This window comes from Rhinoderma darwinii, chromosome 13 (assembly GCF_050947455.1).
Source record: "Rhinoderma darwinii isolate aRhiDar2 chromosome 13, aRhiDar2.hap1, whole genome shotgun sequence".
Classification (NCBI taxonomy): Eukaryota; Metazoa; Chordata; class Amphibia; order Anura; family Rhinodermatidae; genus Rhinoderma; species Rhinoderma darwinii.
This window is the reverse complement of record NC_134699.1, coordinates 41858929-41879234: the sequence shown is the minus strand read 5'-3', so window position 1 is coordinate 41879234 and position 20306 is coordinate 41858929. Positions and strand designations below refer to the sequence as shown.

Genomic DNA, 20306 nt, shown 5'->3' with positions numbered 1-20306 from the left:
CTGAAGTCCATTTCTGAATATTGTTGATAATGTAACCATAGAAACATAGATAAAGTAACATAAGAATGATGGCAGCAATTAACCCCTTTCTAATATATTGCAGGAAAAATGGGAAGTTGCAGGATACAATATAATTTATCAGTAGAGATATATGACCATAATAAAAGGTATTAAAAAAAAACAAAAAAAAGAAACTAAAACCAAACTACAGCTGTACTTCTAAAACTAAAAGAATCTAACAGAAACATACTATCTTTTACGGACAGATTTATCGATGCATGAAATCCCACAAACCCAGTATGTCTCTAAGCAATTCCCTCGAATATTTCTGTACATTTACATGTCATATGAACCTACGCTACTAACTCGTGTAACAGAGTAGTAAAGCCGACCACATAATAAATCCCATCACAATCCCCTACCTTAGATCATTTGGTAGAACTTCCCGAGCCTTCACTATTGTGTAAGTGATAGAGATTGACAGAAGCATTTCACATAGGGACTTGTAAGCACTTACAGTGAAGCCCAGCATCTTGTAGTCCTTGCTGTACATAGCCTTGCGTTTTTCAGTACCACTCCCATCAGACTCTGCATCAAATGCAATTCTTCTCAGCTCAAATATGATGTCTCTCTGAGCCTAATAAGAAATAAGTCGGGTGAAACATAAACCGTTACTGTGATGATAAGTAAGGTTAGTAATGGTGAAAAAAAAACCTGCCGGCAGATTTATGCTGCTCTTACCATGGGCAGCATAACCCACTGACAGGTGCCCTTACTACATTGAACGATGCAGCGTTTCAGAGAAAATAAACCAAACGTCACCTGTCGGCAGATTTATGCTGCTCTTACCATGGGCAACATGACCCACTGACAGGTGCCCTTACTATGTTGAACGATGCAGCGTTTCAGAGAAACCAATGTCCCTAGTTAAAGGGCACCGGTCAGCAGATTAAAGGCTGTTAAAGACTTCAGGCTAAATATCTGCAGCATACGTAAATACAGAGTTTAAGACAATTCTAAATAGCTGCAGCATACGTAAATACAGAGTTTAAGACAATTCTAAATAGCTGCAGCATACGTAAATACAGAGTTTAAGACAATTCTAAATAGCTGCAGCATACGTAAATACAGAGTTTAAGACAATTCTAAATAGCTGCAGCATACGTAAATACAGAGTTTTTTTTTATCAATCTCTGGCTAAAAACCGTGACCAAATGATTGTTTCTTTATGCACGGAGCAGCGCTGCAAAGGATGTTTAAAAGGCACACCAAGTGACAGCCCAGCTCATTAAGTCTCTGTTCAGATCTGTTTATAACGGAAACCACGACGCAGTGTTGGATTTGCCGAATGACGGATACCACTGGCACCTGACAAACCCCATTGACTTATAATGGGATCTGTCATGGTGTCCGCAAATCTGATGGAATCTGTCAATTACTGAGTAGGACTGCTCACTGGACTCATAAGCCCGCAGTGAGGAAGGATGTCAACCAATAATCTACTTATATCAACCTACTCGGCTTCTCCTGCTATATAACATGCTGCCGGCAGATCAGACAGTAGGACAGATGGACAGATGGACTTTAATGGTCAGAAGATAGACTGTTGTTCCCGTTGCAAGAAGAGGTTGCAGTATGCATCACCTGGTCATTGGGGTCCATTTTAGTCATCATCCGTTCCTCCAGGAGGTTAAAGGTTAGCACCTGCAACACATACAACTGATGCGCCATCTCTGTCTTGATTGGTCGATTTCCTCGGATAATGTGCTGGAGGAAGGATAGAAGAAATATTACAGCTTATAGCAGAAAGATAAAGCAGTCAAGACGTTGCACAAGAACTGGTGTCAGTATGACTGACTATATTTGTGACAAGACCACACGGCCAGAGCTTGATGAGAATGAAGGCGACTAAAACAAAAAATGCATGCTAAAACACAACAATAACGCACAGTGTGAACCCAGCCTTAACTTTCTGCTAACAGGCCTCCTTTATTCTGAGTCGATAAGTGGGTCAAGCTACGAGATATGAAGTGGGCATCGGACAAACAAGAACAGGTCATATGTGTGGACTTTAAAATCAACACAGGCGGTGGGGGATGCCGGTACTTTTCCTATGGCGTCCTCTTTATGTACACTTCTGGGTCAGAATTTAAGGGGTTTTGCCACTATAGGACATAATGCTAGGATATGCCAAAATTGGTTGGGTGGCGACTGAAAGCTACTTTACCAAGTTTTCCTGCACAATGACGCTCCAAGCCATCCGTTGTGACAGAGAAATACGACTGGGTCCCATTCACTTACAAGTAGCTGTGTTGGAGTTCCCTGCACAGCAGTGCCCGGGCCATCTGCTGTGCAGGAAACTGCAAAAGTGACATCTGTCCCTTCATTTAGGAATTAGTGGGGATCCTGAAGGTCCATTCCCCATAAATTAGAATGTTAAGGCATATCCTATAGATATGCCATAACATTCTTAGATGTAAAAACCCATTTAAGGTTATGTTCACACGTAAAACCAAAGTAAAATATACAGATTTTCAGCCGTTTTTGAAACTACAAACGTTTTTTGAGGAGTTTTTTGCGGCCGTTTTTTGGAGCTGCTTTTCTATTGACCCAATGAAAAATGGCTCCAAAAACGGCTCTAGAAGTGACCTGCACTTCTTTTTACGCGCCGTTTTTTCAAACGGCTGCGTAAAAAACGCCCCGTCGGAAAGAAACGCAGAATCAATAGGCAGATGTTTGGAGACGTTCAGCTTCCGTATTTTCAAGCATTTTTCGAGGTGTTTCCCCCCGAAAAACATCCGAAAATAAGCCGTGTGAACATACCCTAATTCTAAACCACTTTAATTAAAATGGCAGCATGTAGCATTTCCCCGTTACTTACATTAAGAATAATGGATCGAAGGTGCTTCTGTACAAAGATATTTGCCATTTCCTATACAAAAAAGAAAGGACAACAATTATCTGCAAGTCACACTTTTTAGAAAGACCAAAGTATAAAGGGATAGTGTCACGTGGAATAGAAAAAAAAGCTAAGAATAACGGAGGAGCATCACGAACAACAGTAAAGTTAGAAAGAGAATCCATGGGTGAGAAACGGGAGGAAAACAGAAACTCCCACACGTGGTACTCACACTAACAGGAACTTCCATGAGATTCTGGGGCTTCTCCTGAGTGCACCCCGCACACAAACAGAAGCAGAGATGGGAGTTAAGAGCAGACAGCGACCAACAGCACACCACGGGATAATTACACAAGAACACACACAAGGACATACGGTAGTTACGCCTGTCACACGCTTGCAGAAAGAGAGCCGTGGATACCCACCTGTCGCTTTTCCTCCGGTGCCTTCAGAAACAGGGCATTGATGAGAGCAATGGCATATGTCTGGATCTCCTGGTTACAGCTATGCAAAGGAAAAAAGGCAGCAAATCAGAATGTACACGAGACTGCTCGTACCTTATATATAAACACTGAGCAGATCATGCTGAGCGACATGTACAAGACTTACACTTGCAGGTGGCAAATAAGTTGTCCCACAGTGATTTCCTCTGCGATTTTATGGTATAGAGCCTGACTGTTTAATACCATACTCTCTAAGATAGCTAAAGAGCGCTGCAGAATGGAGACATCTACGGACGGCTGCGATACATAGCCACAAATCTGGAGAGAAATAGTAGATGTAGGATTACAAGCCCAAAGATTTATAATATCGATTCAAAGCCTATGTAATGTCAGATTAGGGGAACAGTGGCAGCCTGGGATAAAAGAGATGCATTGGGAACATTTTTTTTTACAACTTTGTAAATACTCTTTTAAAAAAAATTTCCTCCCATTTTCTCTCTACAGCTTCTATGTAGACCTATGTGTCTCCATGGTAACAGACTACAAACAAACCCTGTGTAGTCTGATCCTGCAGTTATACTGCTTCCATCTATACTTCTTACTTCACTGTTAGTAAGAAGAAGGGGACAGATTGATGGGAGTTTAACCGCATTGTCAGACTACAAAGGGTTCGTTTGTAGTTTATTACCATGGAAACACAAAGGTCTGCATAAAAGCTGCAGACTCAAAGAGGTGGGAATTTTTTAATGAAGACCATTTGCAAAGTTGCTCTATTTTTGCTTCATTGGAATAAAAAAAAAAAAGTTGGTTGCGAAGGTGTACATAGGCTATGAAAAGTGGGACTTTACTTCTATAAATGTTGAATTGCACCTCCCTGAATATCAGCCCCTTCAGAAGTTCCGGACACGCTATAATTTGCATGGTCAGTAGGGGGCGGTTGTTTGCTATCCCTAAAAAGTATTTTCATATTTATTAAGTGTGGCTACAAGGAAAACTTTCTGCCTAGGGCCATGACACACACTGAGTGATCTCCCCCAGAACATGATGTAGATGACTGGATTTTCTGGTTTTGACTTCCCTGTACTACAGACTTTCCACACACTGACAATTCTGTGGTTTTAATCCTTATATCATTAATTTACTAATATTATGCAAGGAGACTCACCTGTTTTATAAAGGTTAGAGAGACCATGTCCCAAGAGACTATCCCATGATCCATCAACTCCAAGAAGGCTGTTAATGTGAAGGCCAACATCTCACTGTAACTGAGGGGGGGGGGGGGGGGGGATGATTATCAGTCATAAAACCAGAAGTAAATGGTGCATCACACTCAAAAGAAGGAAATATAAAGAGGCAGCGCGGTGACTGGCAGGGATGTATTAAAGCCCTGGGGTTCTGACTTCTATACCCGACAAGGACATCGACTTTGACTCTGTATGCTCTTTCTAGGCATGTGATTTCCTATGGGTACCCTGGATTATTCCCAGAAAAATTTTCGGCCAGGTCACTTGGTTTCCTTTGAAACTGGTCCTAATATTAATGTGCGTGTGATAGGGTAACTAAACTGAGAGTCCCATTGGGGACAGGTACAAATGCATAATTAAGGAGCATGTCGTATATTTCATTCACCTTCCTTTCTCTTAAATGCTTGTCAGAAATGGTATACATGGTAGTGATGCACATGCCTGAAATCATGTGTCCTAAAGCCAGGAGGATGACTTCACTGTGGTCAAACGGCCTCCTGGCTGCAGTAAACTTGGCACCTTTATGTGCAGTATCATGTGATGAAGAGGAGTCAAGAGCAATGCACTACTGTATATGAACAGTGCAATGCATTAAAGGGGTTGTCGCATCAAAACAACCCCTTACCATATAGAGATTAGAGTGGGATTCTCCACTCAGGATTACCTTATATTAGCCAGTGCAAAGAGCTTCTAACAAAAAGCAGCCCTTGCACTGGCGGCCTCTGCCTGTCCACGTATTATGAATCGCGTCATGAACGCCTGACACGTAATACTACATTTCCTCAGCAAAGCGCAAAATGTATGGCCGCCGCAGCTTCTCCTGACGATTGCAGCTGGTCTCCAGGGGTGTCTGAAGCCGGGCCGTCTCCAATCAGAAAAGGAGCATTCTTCATGAGACAACCCCTTTATGAAAATTAGTCCAGGTCGGACTGTTGACACAGGAAGACAACGTCCTTTCTTAAACTAAATTTAAATAAATCATTATCCTATACCTCCACCCTAGGGTGAAGAATTTTTTAGAAATATGCCCTCTAGAATCGTTCTGTTGTCCTGTTTGCCCTTTACATTGAACCTTTATAACAATCTGGAGGTATGTTTTAAAGCATGATGCTAATGGGGAAATTAAATGTATGTGAAGAGCATTGTTAAGAGTAGAGAATGTTTATTAAAGCCAAAGTTGTAAGTCAGTGGCAGGAACCTCAGAAAACAGAACGTGAGGATCACGTGAGTAAGCGAAATACATTATACAAGGTTCTTTACTAATACTGACTGTGACAATAGCTTTGTGCCTCCTTCAACCAGTCGGGTGAGGACAGTCACTCCATCCATATTAATGAACTCGGTAGCAAAAGTAGTGTCTGCGGATAGCTTAGCCAGTTCCTTCATAGCGTCTAGCCTGGAGTCCATGCTGGAGCATTGTATCCTCTCCAGAAGCTGGCGGGCTGCACGGGACTGATCAAAAAGCCATGGTCAGAGTTATAGCAACATGTGTAGTGTGGGAAACAACAGACACCATAGGGAAAAGCTATTGTATGAATTGGAGCAAAAATGAGTGAGGATTTCTTCAGGGGTAACTGGCAACTGCTCAGAACCCCAACCACAGCCAACTGTGAATGATAATAGGGGGGATCAGCATTATCGGTTAGACACATATATATGTGTGGATGGCCTTACGTGGAATTCCAGCCCCCCCCCCCCCCATGAATTGAGGTTTGTTTAGTTCAGTATATGTGTGGCAATTACATGATACTCTTCCCACTGGTGGTTTATTGCTTGTAGTTTAGAATCAATCTTCCCTTGCTTGAAGGGAAATCATTTAACATGCACTGACCTAGAAAGTTAGTAATGAACTTGTGCTTATAAACAGCAGTCAATGGGAGCAGGTAGAGCTGCGTTGTAAGGTATAGGGGAAGGACGGAGCCGCAATCACTGCTCAGGCTACCTGAGAATCTCGAATGCAGCTCAAGATAGCCATACACTTATAATAGCGAACATATTCCTCCCGACTCCCCGACACTCATGCTCGCTCGGCCAATGTATCTTCAATGGGGAGAGGGGAAAATGGGCACCCGCTTATCTCATACAGGAACAAAGCATCGGGCACGTGGAAATTCAACTTGATATTTCTCTCCCCCATCATCTGCCATGGGGACACCCCCAAATACATTACAGAGTTGGCCAGTCCCGCCAGCTTTCATCTAATATGTATGGGCACACTTAGGGTATGTTCACACGCTGAGTCAAAAATGTCTCAAAATACGGAGCTGTTTTCAAGGGAAATCAGCTCTTGATTTTCAGACGTTTTTTAAGCCACTTGCGATTTCCGCTGCGTTTTTACGGCCGTTTTTGGAGCGGTTTTCAATAGAGTCTATGAAAAACAGCTCCAAAACCGTCCCAAGAAGTGACCTGCACTTCTTTTTCGCGGCCGTTTGTTTACGCGGCCGTTTTGAAAAAATGGCCCATCGGAACAGAACGCCGTTTTTTCCATTACAATCAATGGGCAGATGTTTGGAGGTGTTCTGCTTCCGATTTTTCGGGCGTTTACAGCTGAAAAACGTCCGAAAATGGGCCGTGTGAACATACCCTTAGACTACTATGCAGCTAAACAGCGGACACTGCGTGCACTAATGACGCAGGCCTGAAAAGCAGACAAACAGTTAACACTGAGGAAAAAAAAAAAGAGGAGGGAAGCATCATCTATGAAGCAGTGATTTCATTACAATTCTTCAAACCTCAACCGGAATTCTGCTTTATCCACCGACAGCAAATTTAAAAATATGACTTGACGCTTGTCTAAAATTGGAGCTTTGCTGAATGGCATTGTGTAGGATCACAAAAGTTTTTTTTTGTTTTTTTATTTATTTCAAACCCAATTCTGTTTTCACTACTGTCTTAATAAAAAAAAAAAAAACAACTACGGACCATTGTTTACTTTGAAAACAACAAGAAGGGTTCCCAAAATCCGTCAGGGTTATATATAGCTTACCGGCGACACAGCCAGGCGTAAAATGGTTCCATTCTTTATGTCTCCACGAGTCTGAAATACTATAGAGAGTCAATACAAAGCAATGGCCTCGAGCACAAGTAAATAAAGAAGTAAGCAAGCAACGCATAACCAAGAGGCACGGGCATAACTTGAAGCTCCTGGACCATAATGCAAAATCTGTAAGAGAGCCCCAGCTACAATGTGCTATTTTCAACAATGGTGTCCTATGTGGCAAAAGGGCATCTGGTCCCCTTCAGGCAACAGGGCCTGGATGTGATTGCTACCTCTGCACCCGTAGTTACACCGCTGCATAGGGGCCTTTAAGCGCCTAAATGGAACAAGGTGTGGGAGCAATTGCTACCTCTCTACCTCGGTTTAGCTACACCACTGCAGGGAAGTTCTATAGTGATGCACCGCCACTTACCTGCTCAGTGATGTACAGTTGGGGCCCATCCGCATAGCGAAAGGCGTAATATTCTGGGTTTGGCAAGGACCACCTGAAGAAGAGACAAAAAGCAAGAAGAATTTCATACAATTTAATCATATGATTTTTGATAATAATGCATTATGTTTGTAATTATAGCCCTCTTCCTTGGCTGTTCTCTCGGCTGGCTTCCACCTCTGTGGTTCAGTAGGTTATCTTCTATCCTGGCAGTTCACTAGGCTGGCTTCCACCTCTGTGGTTCAGTAGGCTATCTTCTATCCTGGCAGTTCACTAGGCTGGCTTCCCCCTCTGTGGTTCAGTAGGTTATCTTCTATCCTGGCAGTTCACTAGGCTGGCTTCCACCTCTGTGGTTCAGTAGGTTATCTTCTATCCTGGCAGTTCACTAGGCTGGCTTCCACCTCTGTGGTTCAGTAGGCTATCTTCTATCCTGGCAGTTCACTAGTCTGGCTTCCACCTCTGTGGTTCAGTAGGTTATCTTCTATCCTGGCAGTTCACTAGGCTGGCTTCCACCTCTGTGGTTCAGTAGGCTATCTTCTATCCTGGCAGTTCACTAGGCTGGCTTCCACCTCTGTGGTTCAGTAGGTTTTCTATCCTGGCAGTTCACTAGGCTGGCTTCCACCTCTGTGGTTCAGTAGGCTATCTTCTATCCTGGCAGTTCACTAGGCTGGCTTCCACCTCTGTGGTTCAGTAGGTTATCTTCTATCCTGGCAGTTCACTAGGCTGGCTTCCACCTCTGTGGTTCAGTAGGTTATCTTCTATCCTGGCAGTTCACTAGGCTGGCTTCCACCTCTGTGGTTCAGTAGGCTATCTTCTATCCTGGCAGTTCACTAGGCTGGCTTCCACCTCTGTGGTTCAGTAGGTTATCTTCTATCCTGGCAGTTCACTAGGCTGGCTTCCACCTCTGTGGTTCAGTAGGCTATCTTCTATCCTGGCAGTTCACTAGGCTGGCTTCCACCTCTGTGGTTCAGTAGGTTATCTTCTATCCTGGCAGTTCACTAGGCTGGCTTCCACCTCTGTGGTTCAGTAGGTTATCTTCTATCCTGGCAGTTCACTAGGCTGGCTTCCACCTCTGTGGTTCAGTAGGCTATCTTCTATCCTGGCAGTTCACTAGGCTGGCTTCCACCTCTGTGGTTCAGTAGGCTATCTTCTATCCTGGCAGTTCACTAGGCTGGCTTCCACCTCTGTGGTTCAGTAGGCTATCTTCTATCCTGGCAGTTCACTAGGCTGGCTTCCCCCTCTGTGGTTCAGTAGGCTATCTTCTATCCTGGCAGTTCACTAGGCTGGCTTCCAACTTGACAGCTTACTAGTCTGCCTTCGATGTTGGTGATTCTCTAAGCTGGCTTCCATCTAGGCTGGTTTCCGTTTTTGTGGTTCACTAGGTTGCCTGCCATTATGGTGGCTCTTTAGGCTGGTTTCTATCTTGGCGGTACTCTAGAGTGGCTTCTACCTCTGTGTTTCATTTTGGCCGTTCACTTGGCTGGCTTCTATATAGATGGTTCCCGAGGCGTGCTGCCATCTTGGTGTTTCACTAGGCTGGTTTCCACCTAGGCTGGCTAGTTCTATCGCTACTTAACTGTGTTAGTCCCTCCACTGGCGACCAATTGCCCAGTGAACACACTTCAAAATCCTAACAAATCTACTCAGGTCCTCAAAATGTTTCTTCACTACTTTCTCGATGAGACAGCATGTGCTATCTTCATTCTTCACAAAAGCTTTTCCTCTAGTCAGCTCTTCCCATTTTTGCCTCTTAGAAGTCACTATTACAATCCATCCGCCACTGTCCAAACCTTTAAATGCAACCTACGAACTGACTTTTTCAGACACGCTTACAATTTGCCCTTCATTTTTACTCTAGCAATACCCCTCCTATCAAGCAAAGTACGCAGCTTACATACCCCATCTTGCATATTTGCTTTGTTACTCTATACTAGTTTGCAACTGAATGTCAGTTGTGTTTTTAGCCCTGTTTTTGTTAAGTGCCACAGAATGAAATGGCGTTCTAAAAATCAACACACAAAAAAATGGCGACAGCACACTGCGAACACCAATGCCACCTAAACCACTAAATGTAAATAAATATGCATTACAAAAATATAGATTACATAAATGTGCGCTAAAAACGTCACTATTGTAAGTAGATTCAGCAGTAATTCACTGTATTTTAACGATATATATTGTGCTCCTACAAAAATGGGTCGGGTGAAGTGAGGGAATTTTGCGTAGGGGGCAGTGGCATTGTTGTGCATCTGTACATTGGGAGAATCTGGTGCGGTTAACGCAGGCTCCTGTGTGAACGAGGGTCCAAACCACTGCTTTACCAATGTTATACGCTGATTCCATATTTTGATATCTCTGTTTACATACCCAGTCACAAAGGGTTCGCAAACGAACTAGGACTGGGAGTATTGTGTTTAATACGTTTTTAAATACACGGTTGGGCTTTTCACAGTGGTGATTGTACCCCTGTTTTTAGATAGCTATGAAATAAAAATTATACATTTTACTCATTTATCACTTCAGTAGATTCACTAGTAATGCGGTTTAGGTGGCATTGCTGTCACCATTGCTGTATAAATTTGTAGTCACACGCGTTCTTGCACCTGTACACGCGTTTTGTATCATTTTATTGGAATGTGCTGTTCAAACTTTTGTGTTTCTTATGTTAAAAAATACATTGACATTCATGCTCACGGTAAGTCATCTAATGTAATGTGTATGGGGAAGAAGCAGCATCATACTAATGTGAAGAGAAACATTGTACTAACCCGTCACACACCTCCTTGATAATTGATGCCAGAGGCCGTTTCTGGAAGAAAAAAATCGTTAAGAAAACAAATTAAGAGAACACACAGCATCACAATGATCTCACTTGTGTTACCAGGCAAAATGATTACCACCGAACGATCGCTGCCATTCGAGACAGTCCTATTGGCTGATAGAAATATTCCAAAAAACAATTTTTTTCCTTCTTAGGCTGGATTCACACGAGCATGTTCGATCCATAATGGACGGAATGTATTTCGGCCGGAAGTCCCGGGCCGAACACACTGCAGGGAGCCGGGCTCCGAGCATCCTAGTTATGTACGACGCTAGGAGTCCCGGCCTCGCTGCCGGACAACTGTCCCGTACTGTAATCATGTTTTCAGTACGGGACAGTAGTTCCACGGAGAGGCAGGGACTCCTAGTGTCGTACATAACTATGATGCTAGGAGCCCGGCTCCCTGCAGTGTGTTCAGTCCGGGACTTGCGGCCGAAATACGTTCCGTCCATTACGGACCGAACATGCTCGTGTGAATCCAGCCTAATGCATTTAGAAATTTAGTGTGTAGGTTTTAATTTGAATGAAATCTGAATGTATCCTTCTATATCAACCCAATATGTAAAAAGTAAAGAAACTTTTTAATGGGGTTGTCCCATTAGGACAACCCCTGTGTATAGGACCTATTATGGCATATGGACGTCATAGAGAGGGGGGGTCTCTTTCTCTGGACTTCCCTCTTTTAGCAAGAAAGAATAGCCGTCCCTAAGAGAAGCTCCGGCTCTGAAGAACTACATGGTCGCACATCCATCTAATAGCATTTGTCTTGGAAAAGTTGCTGTAGGAGAAATATGTGGCCTGTATCTATGTCCTGGCACGGGAAGGGGTTAACCTGTATTTATGGGTACATGTGTCTGATGTGGCTCTGTACAGTAAGTCCATGTAAATGATTCATTCCACTTGAGTTGCTCACCTGGTCTATTTCAATTAGCTGGGCGTTAGCGCCAGGCCACTCAATGGCCACCTTCACTATATCTGGCGGTGGAGGCATTTCGCCCGGTGGCTATGCTGGCCAGCCTTCCCGCTGGAGCGCTCACTCAGCTCTGAAAGAAGAAAAAAAAAAGATAGTAAATCAATTATGCATTTATTACATTCTCCTGCATGTTTAAAAGCAGTCCGACCTCACGCTTGTTCCACAAATGTTGACATTTTACTGTAATCCCGTAAATTAGAAGACCATATAACAATGCTGTGAATAGTGACTACTCCAATTACTGTATAACATCCAAGTGTCTCCTGCTGCCGAGTGCAACCTTAGGACATCGGTGCTAAATTAGCCTGACGGTAAAACAGATGGGAGACGCCACTGCTCATCCTGAACCCGGCAAAAAGAACAGATCCCAAGAGCTAGTAAATCATTGCTGCCAAACTTCGCAGAGTCATTGCTAGCAAAGACAGAAGGTGCCCGTCTTCTCAGTCTCCGTACAAAATCCTGCTGCTGTCCTCCTCAGCAATTTCATTGTGTCATGATGTAAAACAATTTGATAAATGATTACCGACAGTTCATGAAAGAAAAAAAAAAAAAAAGACGCAAAAATACAATAGAAGGCCTGGCAGTATTTGTCACCCCTCTGCCAGGGTAACTACACCCACCGCTAGTATTCAGGGAGGCTGCAGACACTCCTCATGGTGCTCCAGAGGACGCGTATCCTGAAATAAACAAGTCTACTCTGCTGATGAGAGAGAATTTCGCCCACACGCTGTTCCCACTTTGCACACTCTTGACTTCTATCCACATAAAGGAGATTACATCTTGTGAGCAGCGTACTCCCATATCTGCCATAAAGTCATATTGTATGTTCAGGGCACATGTGGGCAATAATGAGGAGCTATGGGATCCAGACATCTGTTTCTATGGTGATTCTCACAGAGCGCAGGTATCGGGACTGTATAAAGCCAGTGATGTCATACAATAGCAAGCTCCTCCCACCGAAAAAACAAACAGCTTGATACATCTAATCATTTCTCAATTACAAGCACACTGGATCTAAACGATAACTACCCCTCTGGTTATATACTTTATGCATTCCAGAATATTGCTGACATTGCTAATTAAGGTCTAGTTTTTTGCGTTTCAGTGCATTTTTTTTCTTTACATACAAATTAGCCTTTAAAGAGGCTCTGTCACCACATTATAAGTGGCCTATCTTGTACATGATGTGATCGGCGCTGTAATGTAGATTACAGCAGTGTGTTTTATTTAGAAAAACGATCATTTTTGACGGAGTTATGACCTATTTTAGCTTTATGCTAATGAGTTTCTTAATGACCAACTGGGCGTGTTTTACTATATGGCCAAGTGGACGATGTGGAGAGAAGTGTGTGGCGCTGACCAATCAGTGACCAATCAGCGTCATACACTTCTCCCCATTCATTTACACAGCACATAGTGATCTTACTAGATCACTATATGCAGTCACATACACACACGAACGTTACTGTAGTGTCCTGACAGTGAATATACATCACCTCCAGCCAGGACGTGATGTCTATTCAAAATCCTGACACTTCGGAAACATTTGTGTTGTGTCCGTGAAAACTGACCCGACATTCCGATCCGTGGAAATATAGGACACGTCCTATCTTTCCACGGATCATGGAAGGGACCGGGCCGGCACACGCTGTCGTGTGAATGAGGCATAAGTTTTACCTTTATTAATTTATTTAGTGGGTTGTAACAAAATAAGGGGATATATGTGTATTTTTTTTCCTAAGACTTTAATTGAATAAAAACTATTTTTATTAAAACTAATTGTATTTATTCTTGTGATTCTTTTATTTTTAACAAATCAGATAACGTATACTTCCATCCCTTGATCCCGCGAGCACTATTGATCGTGGATTGTGACAATTAATGGCTTATCCAAGGGATATGCCATAAATGTCTGATAAATGGGGGTCCCAGCTCTGGAACCCACACCTATGTCCAGAACGGGGGTCACCTGCTGCACCCAGGCCATGCACATGGGAGTTACAGAAACACCTGAGCAAGCTTTTTAAGTGCTCATGCACACGGTCTTACTGGTGCCGAACCTGTAACAGGACTGCTATAGAGGTGCATGAGCCCTCTACTGTACCTCCGTATACCTCTGATTTCATACAGAGACAATCCAACAGTAGCAAAAATCATGGCATGCTGCATCGGACTCCGTACGGAGCTTTTCACCCTAGAAGCATTGCTTTACACAGCATTACATACGGAGTCTGACGGTGCCTTTACGGAAGCGCACGGAGGCTATTCGACTACGTTTTAAAGGACAGGCTACATGCTCTGCCATACAGACTCCATGCCACTGGGCATGAGCCCTTGGAAAAAAATCTATACATGTATGCAATCAGTATTTGTGTTTAAAGCTGCATCCTAAATCAAGACAGAGTATGACAACCTATATGAGAGTATCGTATTCAGATGACCATTTTGGGATTCCTAACCCCAGAGAAATCGCATGGGTAGTGTGGCAATGCTGATCATGCTATGAGGCTGTGTCTCTGGGCCAAATACATAAACAGACTCATCAAAGTACAGGAATACATTGTCATGGCAGGAATAATCTGTTCTCCACCAGTGCTTGTCATATCAGTGTCACTTACAAGCACCAGTGCCTTCTGGCTGCTGGCACATGAAGCGTCCTGCTTCTTGCTCAATGCCAAAATACATTCCACTTCGCAGCAGATTTAGTGCCCACGGTTACTACATGAATGAATGCAGAGATGGTCTTATGACAGTGAGGTTGAATAGTCTCCATGTTTGGAAGCGGGCGGGTGGGCACTAATGACAAATGGCACAGAGCAAGTGGCACAGCAAAACTGGCACACCAATAAGTGCAGGACCATGAATGAGAGCGGATAAACTGCTTAGACTACAAAGCTATGTGTTTGGCACAGGATGCCAATAGGAATCACAGAGAAAGGGAGACCTGGTATAAACTGACCAGAGAAAGATGCTGGCACGGGGGTGACTACTGGTGAAACTACTGCACTATTTATACGATCCTGCTAGTTCATGGAAATTGAATCTTGGGTAACAACCCCAAAAATCTCATACGATCTATTCATAATGGATATGGAAGGGATCTTATCCTTCCTGCATTTGCTAGAAAACAATCATATCCGTTTGGACACAGATGAAGTAGAAAGAAATGCTATTACTAAGAGCTCAGGGATGTGGGCTTAGCACCAATACGGGGGCGTATAAGAGATCTCAGGGGAGCACTACTTGTAGATTGTGTACAATGGTTTACATACGATGCAGTTTCTCTGCCCAGAACAATGTCTCCATACCAATGCTCCGGAGAGCGAAGAGTTGGCTGACATCTATGTCATGTCTATGGCCAGCAACTTCATGTAGACCAGATCAAACATTTAAAGGGGTTTTCTATGATAAGAAAAAAGGGTCTGCTTTTTTTCCCCATAAACAGCGCCACTTTTGTCCATGGGCTGTATTTGATATTGCAGTTTAGCTTTATTCACTTATCATGTTAGCACTAGAGGGGTTATGTGGGATTAAAACAAAAACAAAAAAAGTTTTCTAGAAATCCACTCCTTCCCAGTGGTTTCTAGAAAACTTTTTTTTTAATCCCACACATCCCTTTAATATTGTTAACATTATAAAGAACAATGACATTATCATTAAAGATGTTGTCTGCTTTGAAAAATGCCTTAAGGGTCCTCCAAGGATATGCAGGTGTCCCGCTGCTGGAACCACCAGCGATCAGTTGGAATATTTGGGGGAAAAGGGTTCAATTTCCCGGCTGCGCCACCGTGGAGAAAAAAAAGCATTACATAGATCTAATTGAAATCAATGGACTGTCCGCATGTATCCAGAGCAAGACACCCTCTTTGTAGCCCCACTATTAAAGGGGAAATTTTTGAAAATAATTGCATTCTTTATGCCGGAGAATCTTTTGCTAGAAGACGCATTTGTGCCATTCCTCTGTTATTTCTCCTAACAAAATGTTAATAAATTGACAATTGGCAGTTACCATTTCCCTTATCAATAGGGTGTGACCCTACACAGCACTGATTGGACAGTGTCTGCCTGTTATAGGGACACGCCCCATTGACAAGGGTAATGGCAACACCCAATTGTCAATTTATTCATACACTTCCAGTAGGAATAACAGAGGATTGGCACAACGCAGAGTTAAATGTTCTCCAGAATTATGTTATGGGAAATGCAAGAATTTACTAAAACAGACATGTCGGGAGAGATGTCAGCTCCTCTTCACTTAACGCATACTCGGTGTGAGATAACGAATACTCGGTGTGAGATAACGCATACTCGGTGTGAGATAACGCATACTCGGTGTGAGATAACGCATACTCGGTGTGAGAACGCATACTCGGTGTGAGATAACACATACTCGGTGTGAAATTGAAATCATGCAGGCATTTTTTTTTAAGAATGATACGACTTCTATATATCTGCTCCTTCCTGCTTCTTGGACCTATTTCTATCTCCACTCCCCCCCATGTAGTGTGTGAAATTCACTTCTCTCCTCTTCATTTAAGTAGGAAGTGAAAGTAAGTGTTGTGGACCAGGGAGCTGGGACGAGGAGGAGGAAAGTTCCATGAGTGGCGCTACGGTCCAGCAGAAGGGCCTGTAACGGTTTTGAGGGTCTCCTGGGTAATGATGATAGGATTGATATCAGACGCGTGTTACATTCAGTCAGTCGTAGATGGAAGGAAGCCGATATTAGTCAGCGTGAAACCTCAGCGTCCCTTCACACATCTCCTCACAAGACCCGCGGTGGACCCAAGAAACGACATATACATGGATGGGATTCATGCAGCACAAATGACGATTACCAGCGCAATGATAAAAAAAGAGAAATAGTAAGTGCGGTACAATGATAAGAAGTGTGGGGCCGTACAATCACATCTGATGGGACGTCATAGGGCATTGCGGGTTATAGATAACGGTCAACTACCCACAAGCAGTGAAGATGTCATCTTTATTACTCCTCACATTTGGCGCTGTTCCAGTTTCTTCTCTGATCGGCAGAATGTGTCACACGTACCATCCGGTAGACGCAAAATATGAGCTGTCTAATAAGCTCGATTTGTTTTTATGGGGAGCAGATGATCTGCTTTCTGTACAATGTGATCTGTATTTTTCTTCTTTTTTTTTTAGTACATTTTTGAATATAAACCATAAGCTTAAGAAGTCCTGGATTAGAAGTCCTATAGAGCGAGGATGTACCTTCATAGGACTTATTATTTAGTTATTGCTCAGAATTCCACCGACACCTCCAATGTCTTCACCCTTTATAGATCACCCAGATCTTCACAATATCCTGGACTGTGACCTTATTGGAGTGCTCTGTTATGGCCTTTCTTAAAAGGGTTGTCTCGTTCAGGAAATCCCTCTACAAATGCCCTTTTTCTCAGACATGACACTTGTATGCAATAGGCTGAAGCCGGCTATACAGATCAGATAGTTGTCTCCCAATTCCACATGGGAAAGGTGCCCAATAAGCCAGGAGAAGGTGAGCGTCTACCAAATATCTCTTAGATCTTGGGGTAAACAATAAATTGACCACAATAAAACACACATGACCCACAAAATACAATGGAAATCTGTGTGCATATTACAGCAAAACATTTACCCCCAAAAATCAACGTGGCTACCTATTCTGGGTGCAGTTCTGGTTCTCCTGACTCTTCCCAAACCACTACTACCAATGTAACGTCACACTGCTACATCACACAGAACTGAAGTAACTGGAACACCACCAGGTGGACTGGAGATCCAGGACCATGCCCATTATGGGTTCCAGGGGTTGTCTAATACCTTATTAGAGAATACTGAGTTAATAGACCGGAGTACATTGTTTAGACCCCTCATCTATCATCCAAAGAGGAGATCACCTATAAACAGACTCTCTCCAGGACGTCCAGCACATCTGTACATTACACAGACAGCCCATTGATTTCAGTAGGTATGATGTAATGCTTTATTTCCCCTGCAGGAGAACTGAGGACTTGGGGGTCCCAGCAACAGGACAGTCTGTGATCAGCTTATCGTCAGGGACTTTTCTAACAAAAGTGAATTGTCCAAAGCAGAAATAAAATTCTCGTCGCCTGATGTCATTGTGTACAGAAGAACAACGCGAGAACCAGAGGAAGGCTGCGTTCACATCTGCGTCAGGGCTCCGTTCCGGCGGAGCTTTCAGTCGGCTACGCTATTGATCCTTTCAAAACGACGGAACCTTTGCACAACGGAGACAAACTGAAACCATTGGCACCGGATCCGTCACCATTGAAATCAATGGTGATGGAAACGGAAACCTACGGTTTCAGTTTGTGTCAGTCAGGGCCACGTTCCAACGGAAAGCTCAGACGGAACGGAGCCCTGACGCAGATGTGAACGCAGCCTAATGAAGTGAAATCTGTAAAGTATGTATATAGTAAAGCTTTTTATTTATTTTTTTATTTTATTTATTTTTCTAGAAATGTATAAATAAATCGGCATCTGGGTGTTACCATTCCCCTTGACAAAGCGGCGTGTGCCTACGAAGTCTGAGACTCAGCACTGATTGGACAACGTCAGACTGTCTAGGGACATTCCCAAAACTGGTAACACCAAGTTAACAAGGTGTTCATACATTGCTAGGAGGAATAACAGAGGAACTGTACAATACAGAGTTCTAAGAAAAGATGTTGCAGAATTGTTATTTTATCTATTTTTTAGTATGGTATTACTAAAATAGACACGTCAGGAGAAGTGACAGGTCTTCTCTAAGTATTATCACTACCTTCCTTACATTTCCCGTAAGCAGATCCTAGAACTTTTTGCAACGTGTCCTGAAGTTCGCCGTTTTTATGTGAAGTTTGCACCAAAATGACACTATGAGGGCATCTGGTAACACCAATTTATATGGATATTAGCAAAAATTTGTGACACTGAACGCTTCATTTATTAATATCGGACGCCCCACCACGCCTCAAGGCCCCCGCCAGGGGTAACCCTTAGGTCTTTAGATCCTTTATGACCGGCTTTATGTCGGCCTTTACAGGATTTTTTAATTTGGGTCCAGAGGACCAATACCAGGCGCAGCGCAATGGCTGAGTGTACGCTCTGTCAGATCTTGTGATCTTTCAGGGCGGCCATCGGAGAGCAGATGGGATCAGACAGGTGACACATTGTCACCCATTACGATTTAGGATTAGTGGAGTGATAAACAATCATTTTGCAAATAAAATTAAATTCAGGAGATTGGCGAATAAAAGGATTCATAGCGTCTCATGGACAATGAGGTCTGATGGGTCGTTGGGGTGAATGGTCGCATATTCTTTACTAGACTTCCTATGTATGGCCAGCTAGGAAGGCAGTAGACACATTGCCTCAGGCAATGAATGTGTTAATAGGTTAACCCTTCCTTGCCGTCTCCTGTTAGATAGTATTGCCCTAGCTGCGCACTATAAGCTGTGTGACTCCGGTGATACAGATACTTTCACACTGCTAAATATAGAGCGAGAGTGCAACATACAAACACTACACATAGAGCCGCGTTCACACTGGCCATGTTACAACCTCCCAGCACACACCTGGCCCGTCAATCTCCCATCCTCACCCGCCCCAACATTCATGCCCTAGTCTCCCACTAAACCCCATCAAGTGACCCGGATTTAACCCGTTCCTACATCCCCAGGCCCTCTCTCACCTCTTCCCGGCTCCGCCGCTCCCTTCAGTCTTGTTGCCGTGGTAACGCCCCGGGGGCGGGTTTTCCCAAGTCGTGTGCTCATTGATGCGGTGAATCTGTCACTCAAAATCTGAGGTATGAAAGCTAATGGCAAGTGGGGCGTGGTTAATCCAGCTCTTTGAGCCTGATTGGTTATCTCCGCTGACACACATGAACGAGTTGTCCAGGACTCTGACTTTTATTAAAGTGGTAGAACATAGAGGTTGAATCGTCCCATAATGCACAGCGATAGTGACCCAGCCAGACTATTCACAACAGGGTGAATCCATGTCATTCAGGAAAGTGGAGGGGGGGGCAGTGATTGTAGGAAATGAGTCACAGAAAATCAGTTTATGCAACCACTGCCAAAGATGAAAGTTGATGATGAAAATATAATTAAAAGTAGAGACTGTGTGTAGTGCTTTAAATTACCAAGATCCTATGACAATACTGTATATGAGTGCGGCTTACAGTATAGAAACGCGGTAAATGTCCTGTAGCCTCCAGCACAAGGTTTTTCCCGCCATACGGCTACACAGTGACTTTGGCCACGACACAGGTTGCGTGGCCAAAGTTTGCTGTGTGCCCCTGCATTGCATTGCATTGCATATAATTAAAGTCAATGTAGCCACGTTGCGAATTGCAGGTCACGACGTGGTCCCTTTTTTTTTTCCGTGCGATGCACGCAGTGCACACGGTGTTCTTTGGTTGTGCGACCTGTGTAGTTGTTTCTGCAGCATGTGCATGGATTTCTGCCTCAGTCCCTCAATAGACACACAAAATAATC

The 20306-nt window shown here is 43.5% G+C and overlaps 1 protein-coding gene across 4 annotated transcripts in view; it reads right to left on the bottom strand.

Annotated features, from left to right (window-relative positions):
• Window positions 1–19580, bottom strand: part of ELMO2 (engulfment and cell motility 2) — a 30999-nt gene extending 11419 nt beyond the window's left edge. For 2 of the 4 annotated variants that reach the window (XM_075846063.1, XM_075846066.1), the window contains exons 1-13: window positions 19502–19580; window positions 11749–11878; window positions 10783–10823; window positions 7997–8069; window positions 7573–7623; window positions 5857–6038; window positions 4508–4607; window positions 3509–3660; window positions 3325–3403; window positions 3132–3167; window positions 2882–2932; window positions 1645–1767; window positions 518–637 (exon numbers count right to left, since the gene is read on the bottom strand). In XM_075846063.1, the coding sequence (XP_075702178.1) occupies window positions 518–637; window positions 1645–1767; window positions 2882–2932; window positions 3132–3167; window positions 3325–3403; window positions 3509–3660; window positions 4508–4607; window positions 5857–6038; window positions 7573–7623; window positions 7997–8069; window positions 10783–10823; window positions 11749–11826 (1086 nt within the window). In that variant the 5' untranslated portion in view covers window positions 11827–11878; window positions 19502–19580. Of the gene's footprint in view, window positions 1–517; window positions 638–1644; window positions 1768–2881; window positions 2933–3131; window positions 3168–3324; window positions 3404–3508; window positions 3661–4507; window positions 4608–5856; window positions 6039–7572; window positions 7624–7996; window positions 8070–10782; window positions 10824–11748; window positions 11879–12428; window positions 12621–19501 lie in introns of those variants that run through there. The other 2 variants (XM_075846064.1, XM_075846065.1) reach the window with 2 other exon arrangements.
• Window positions 19581–20306: the final 726 nt, after the last annotated feature.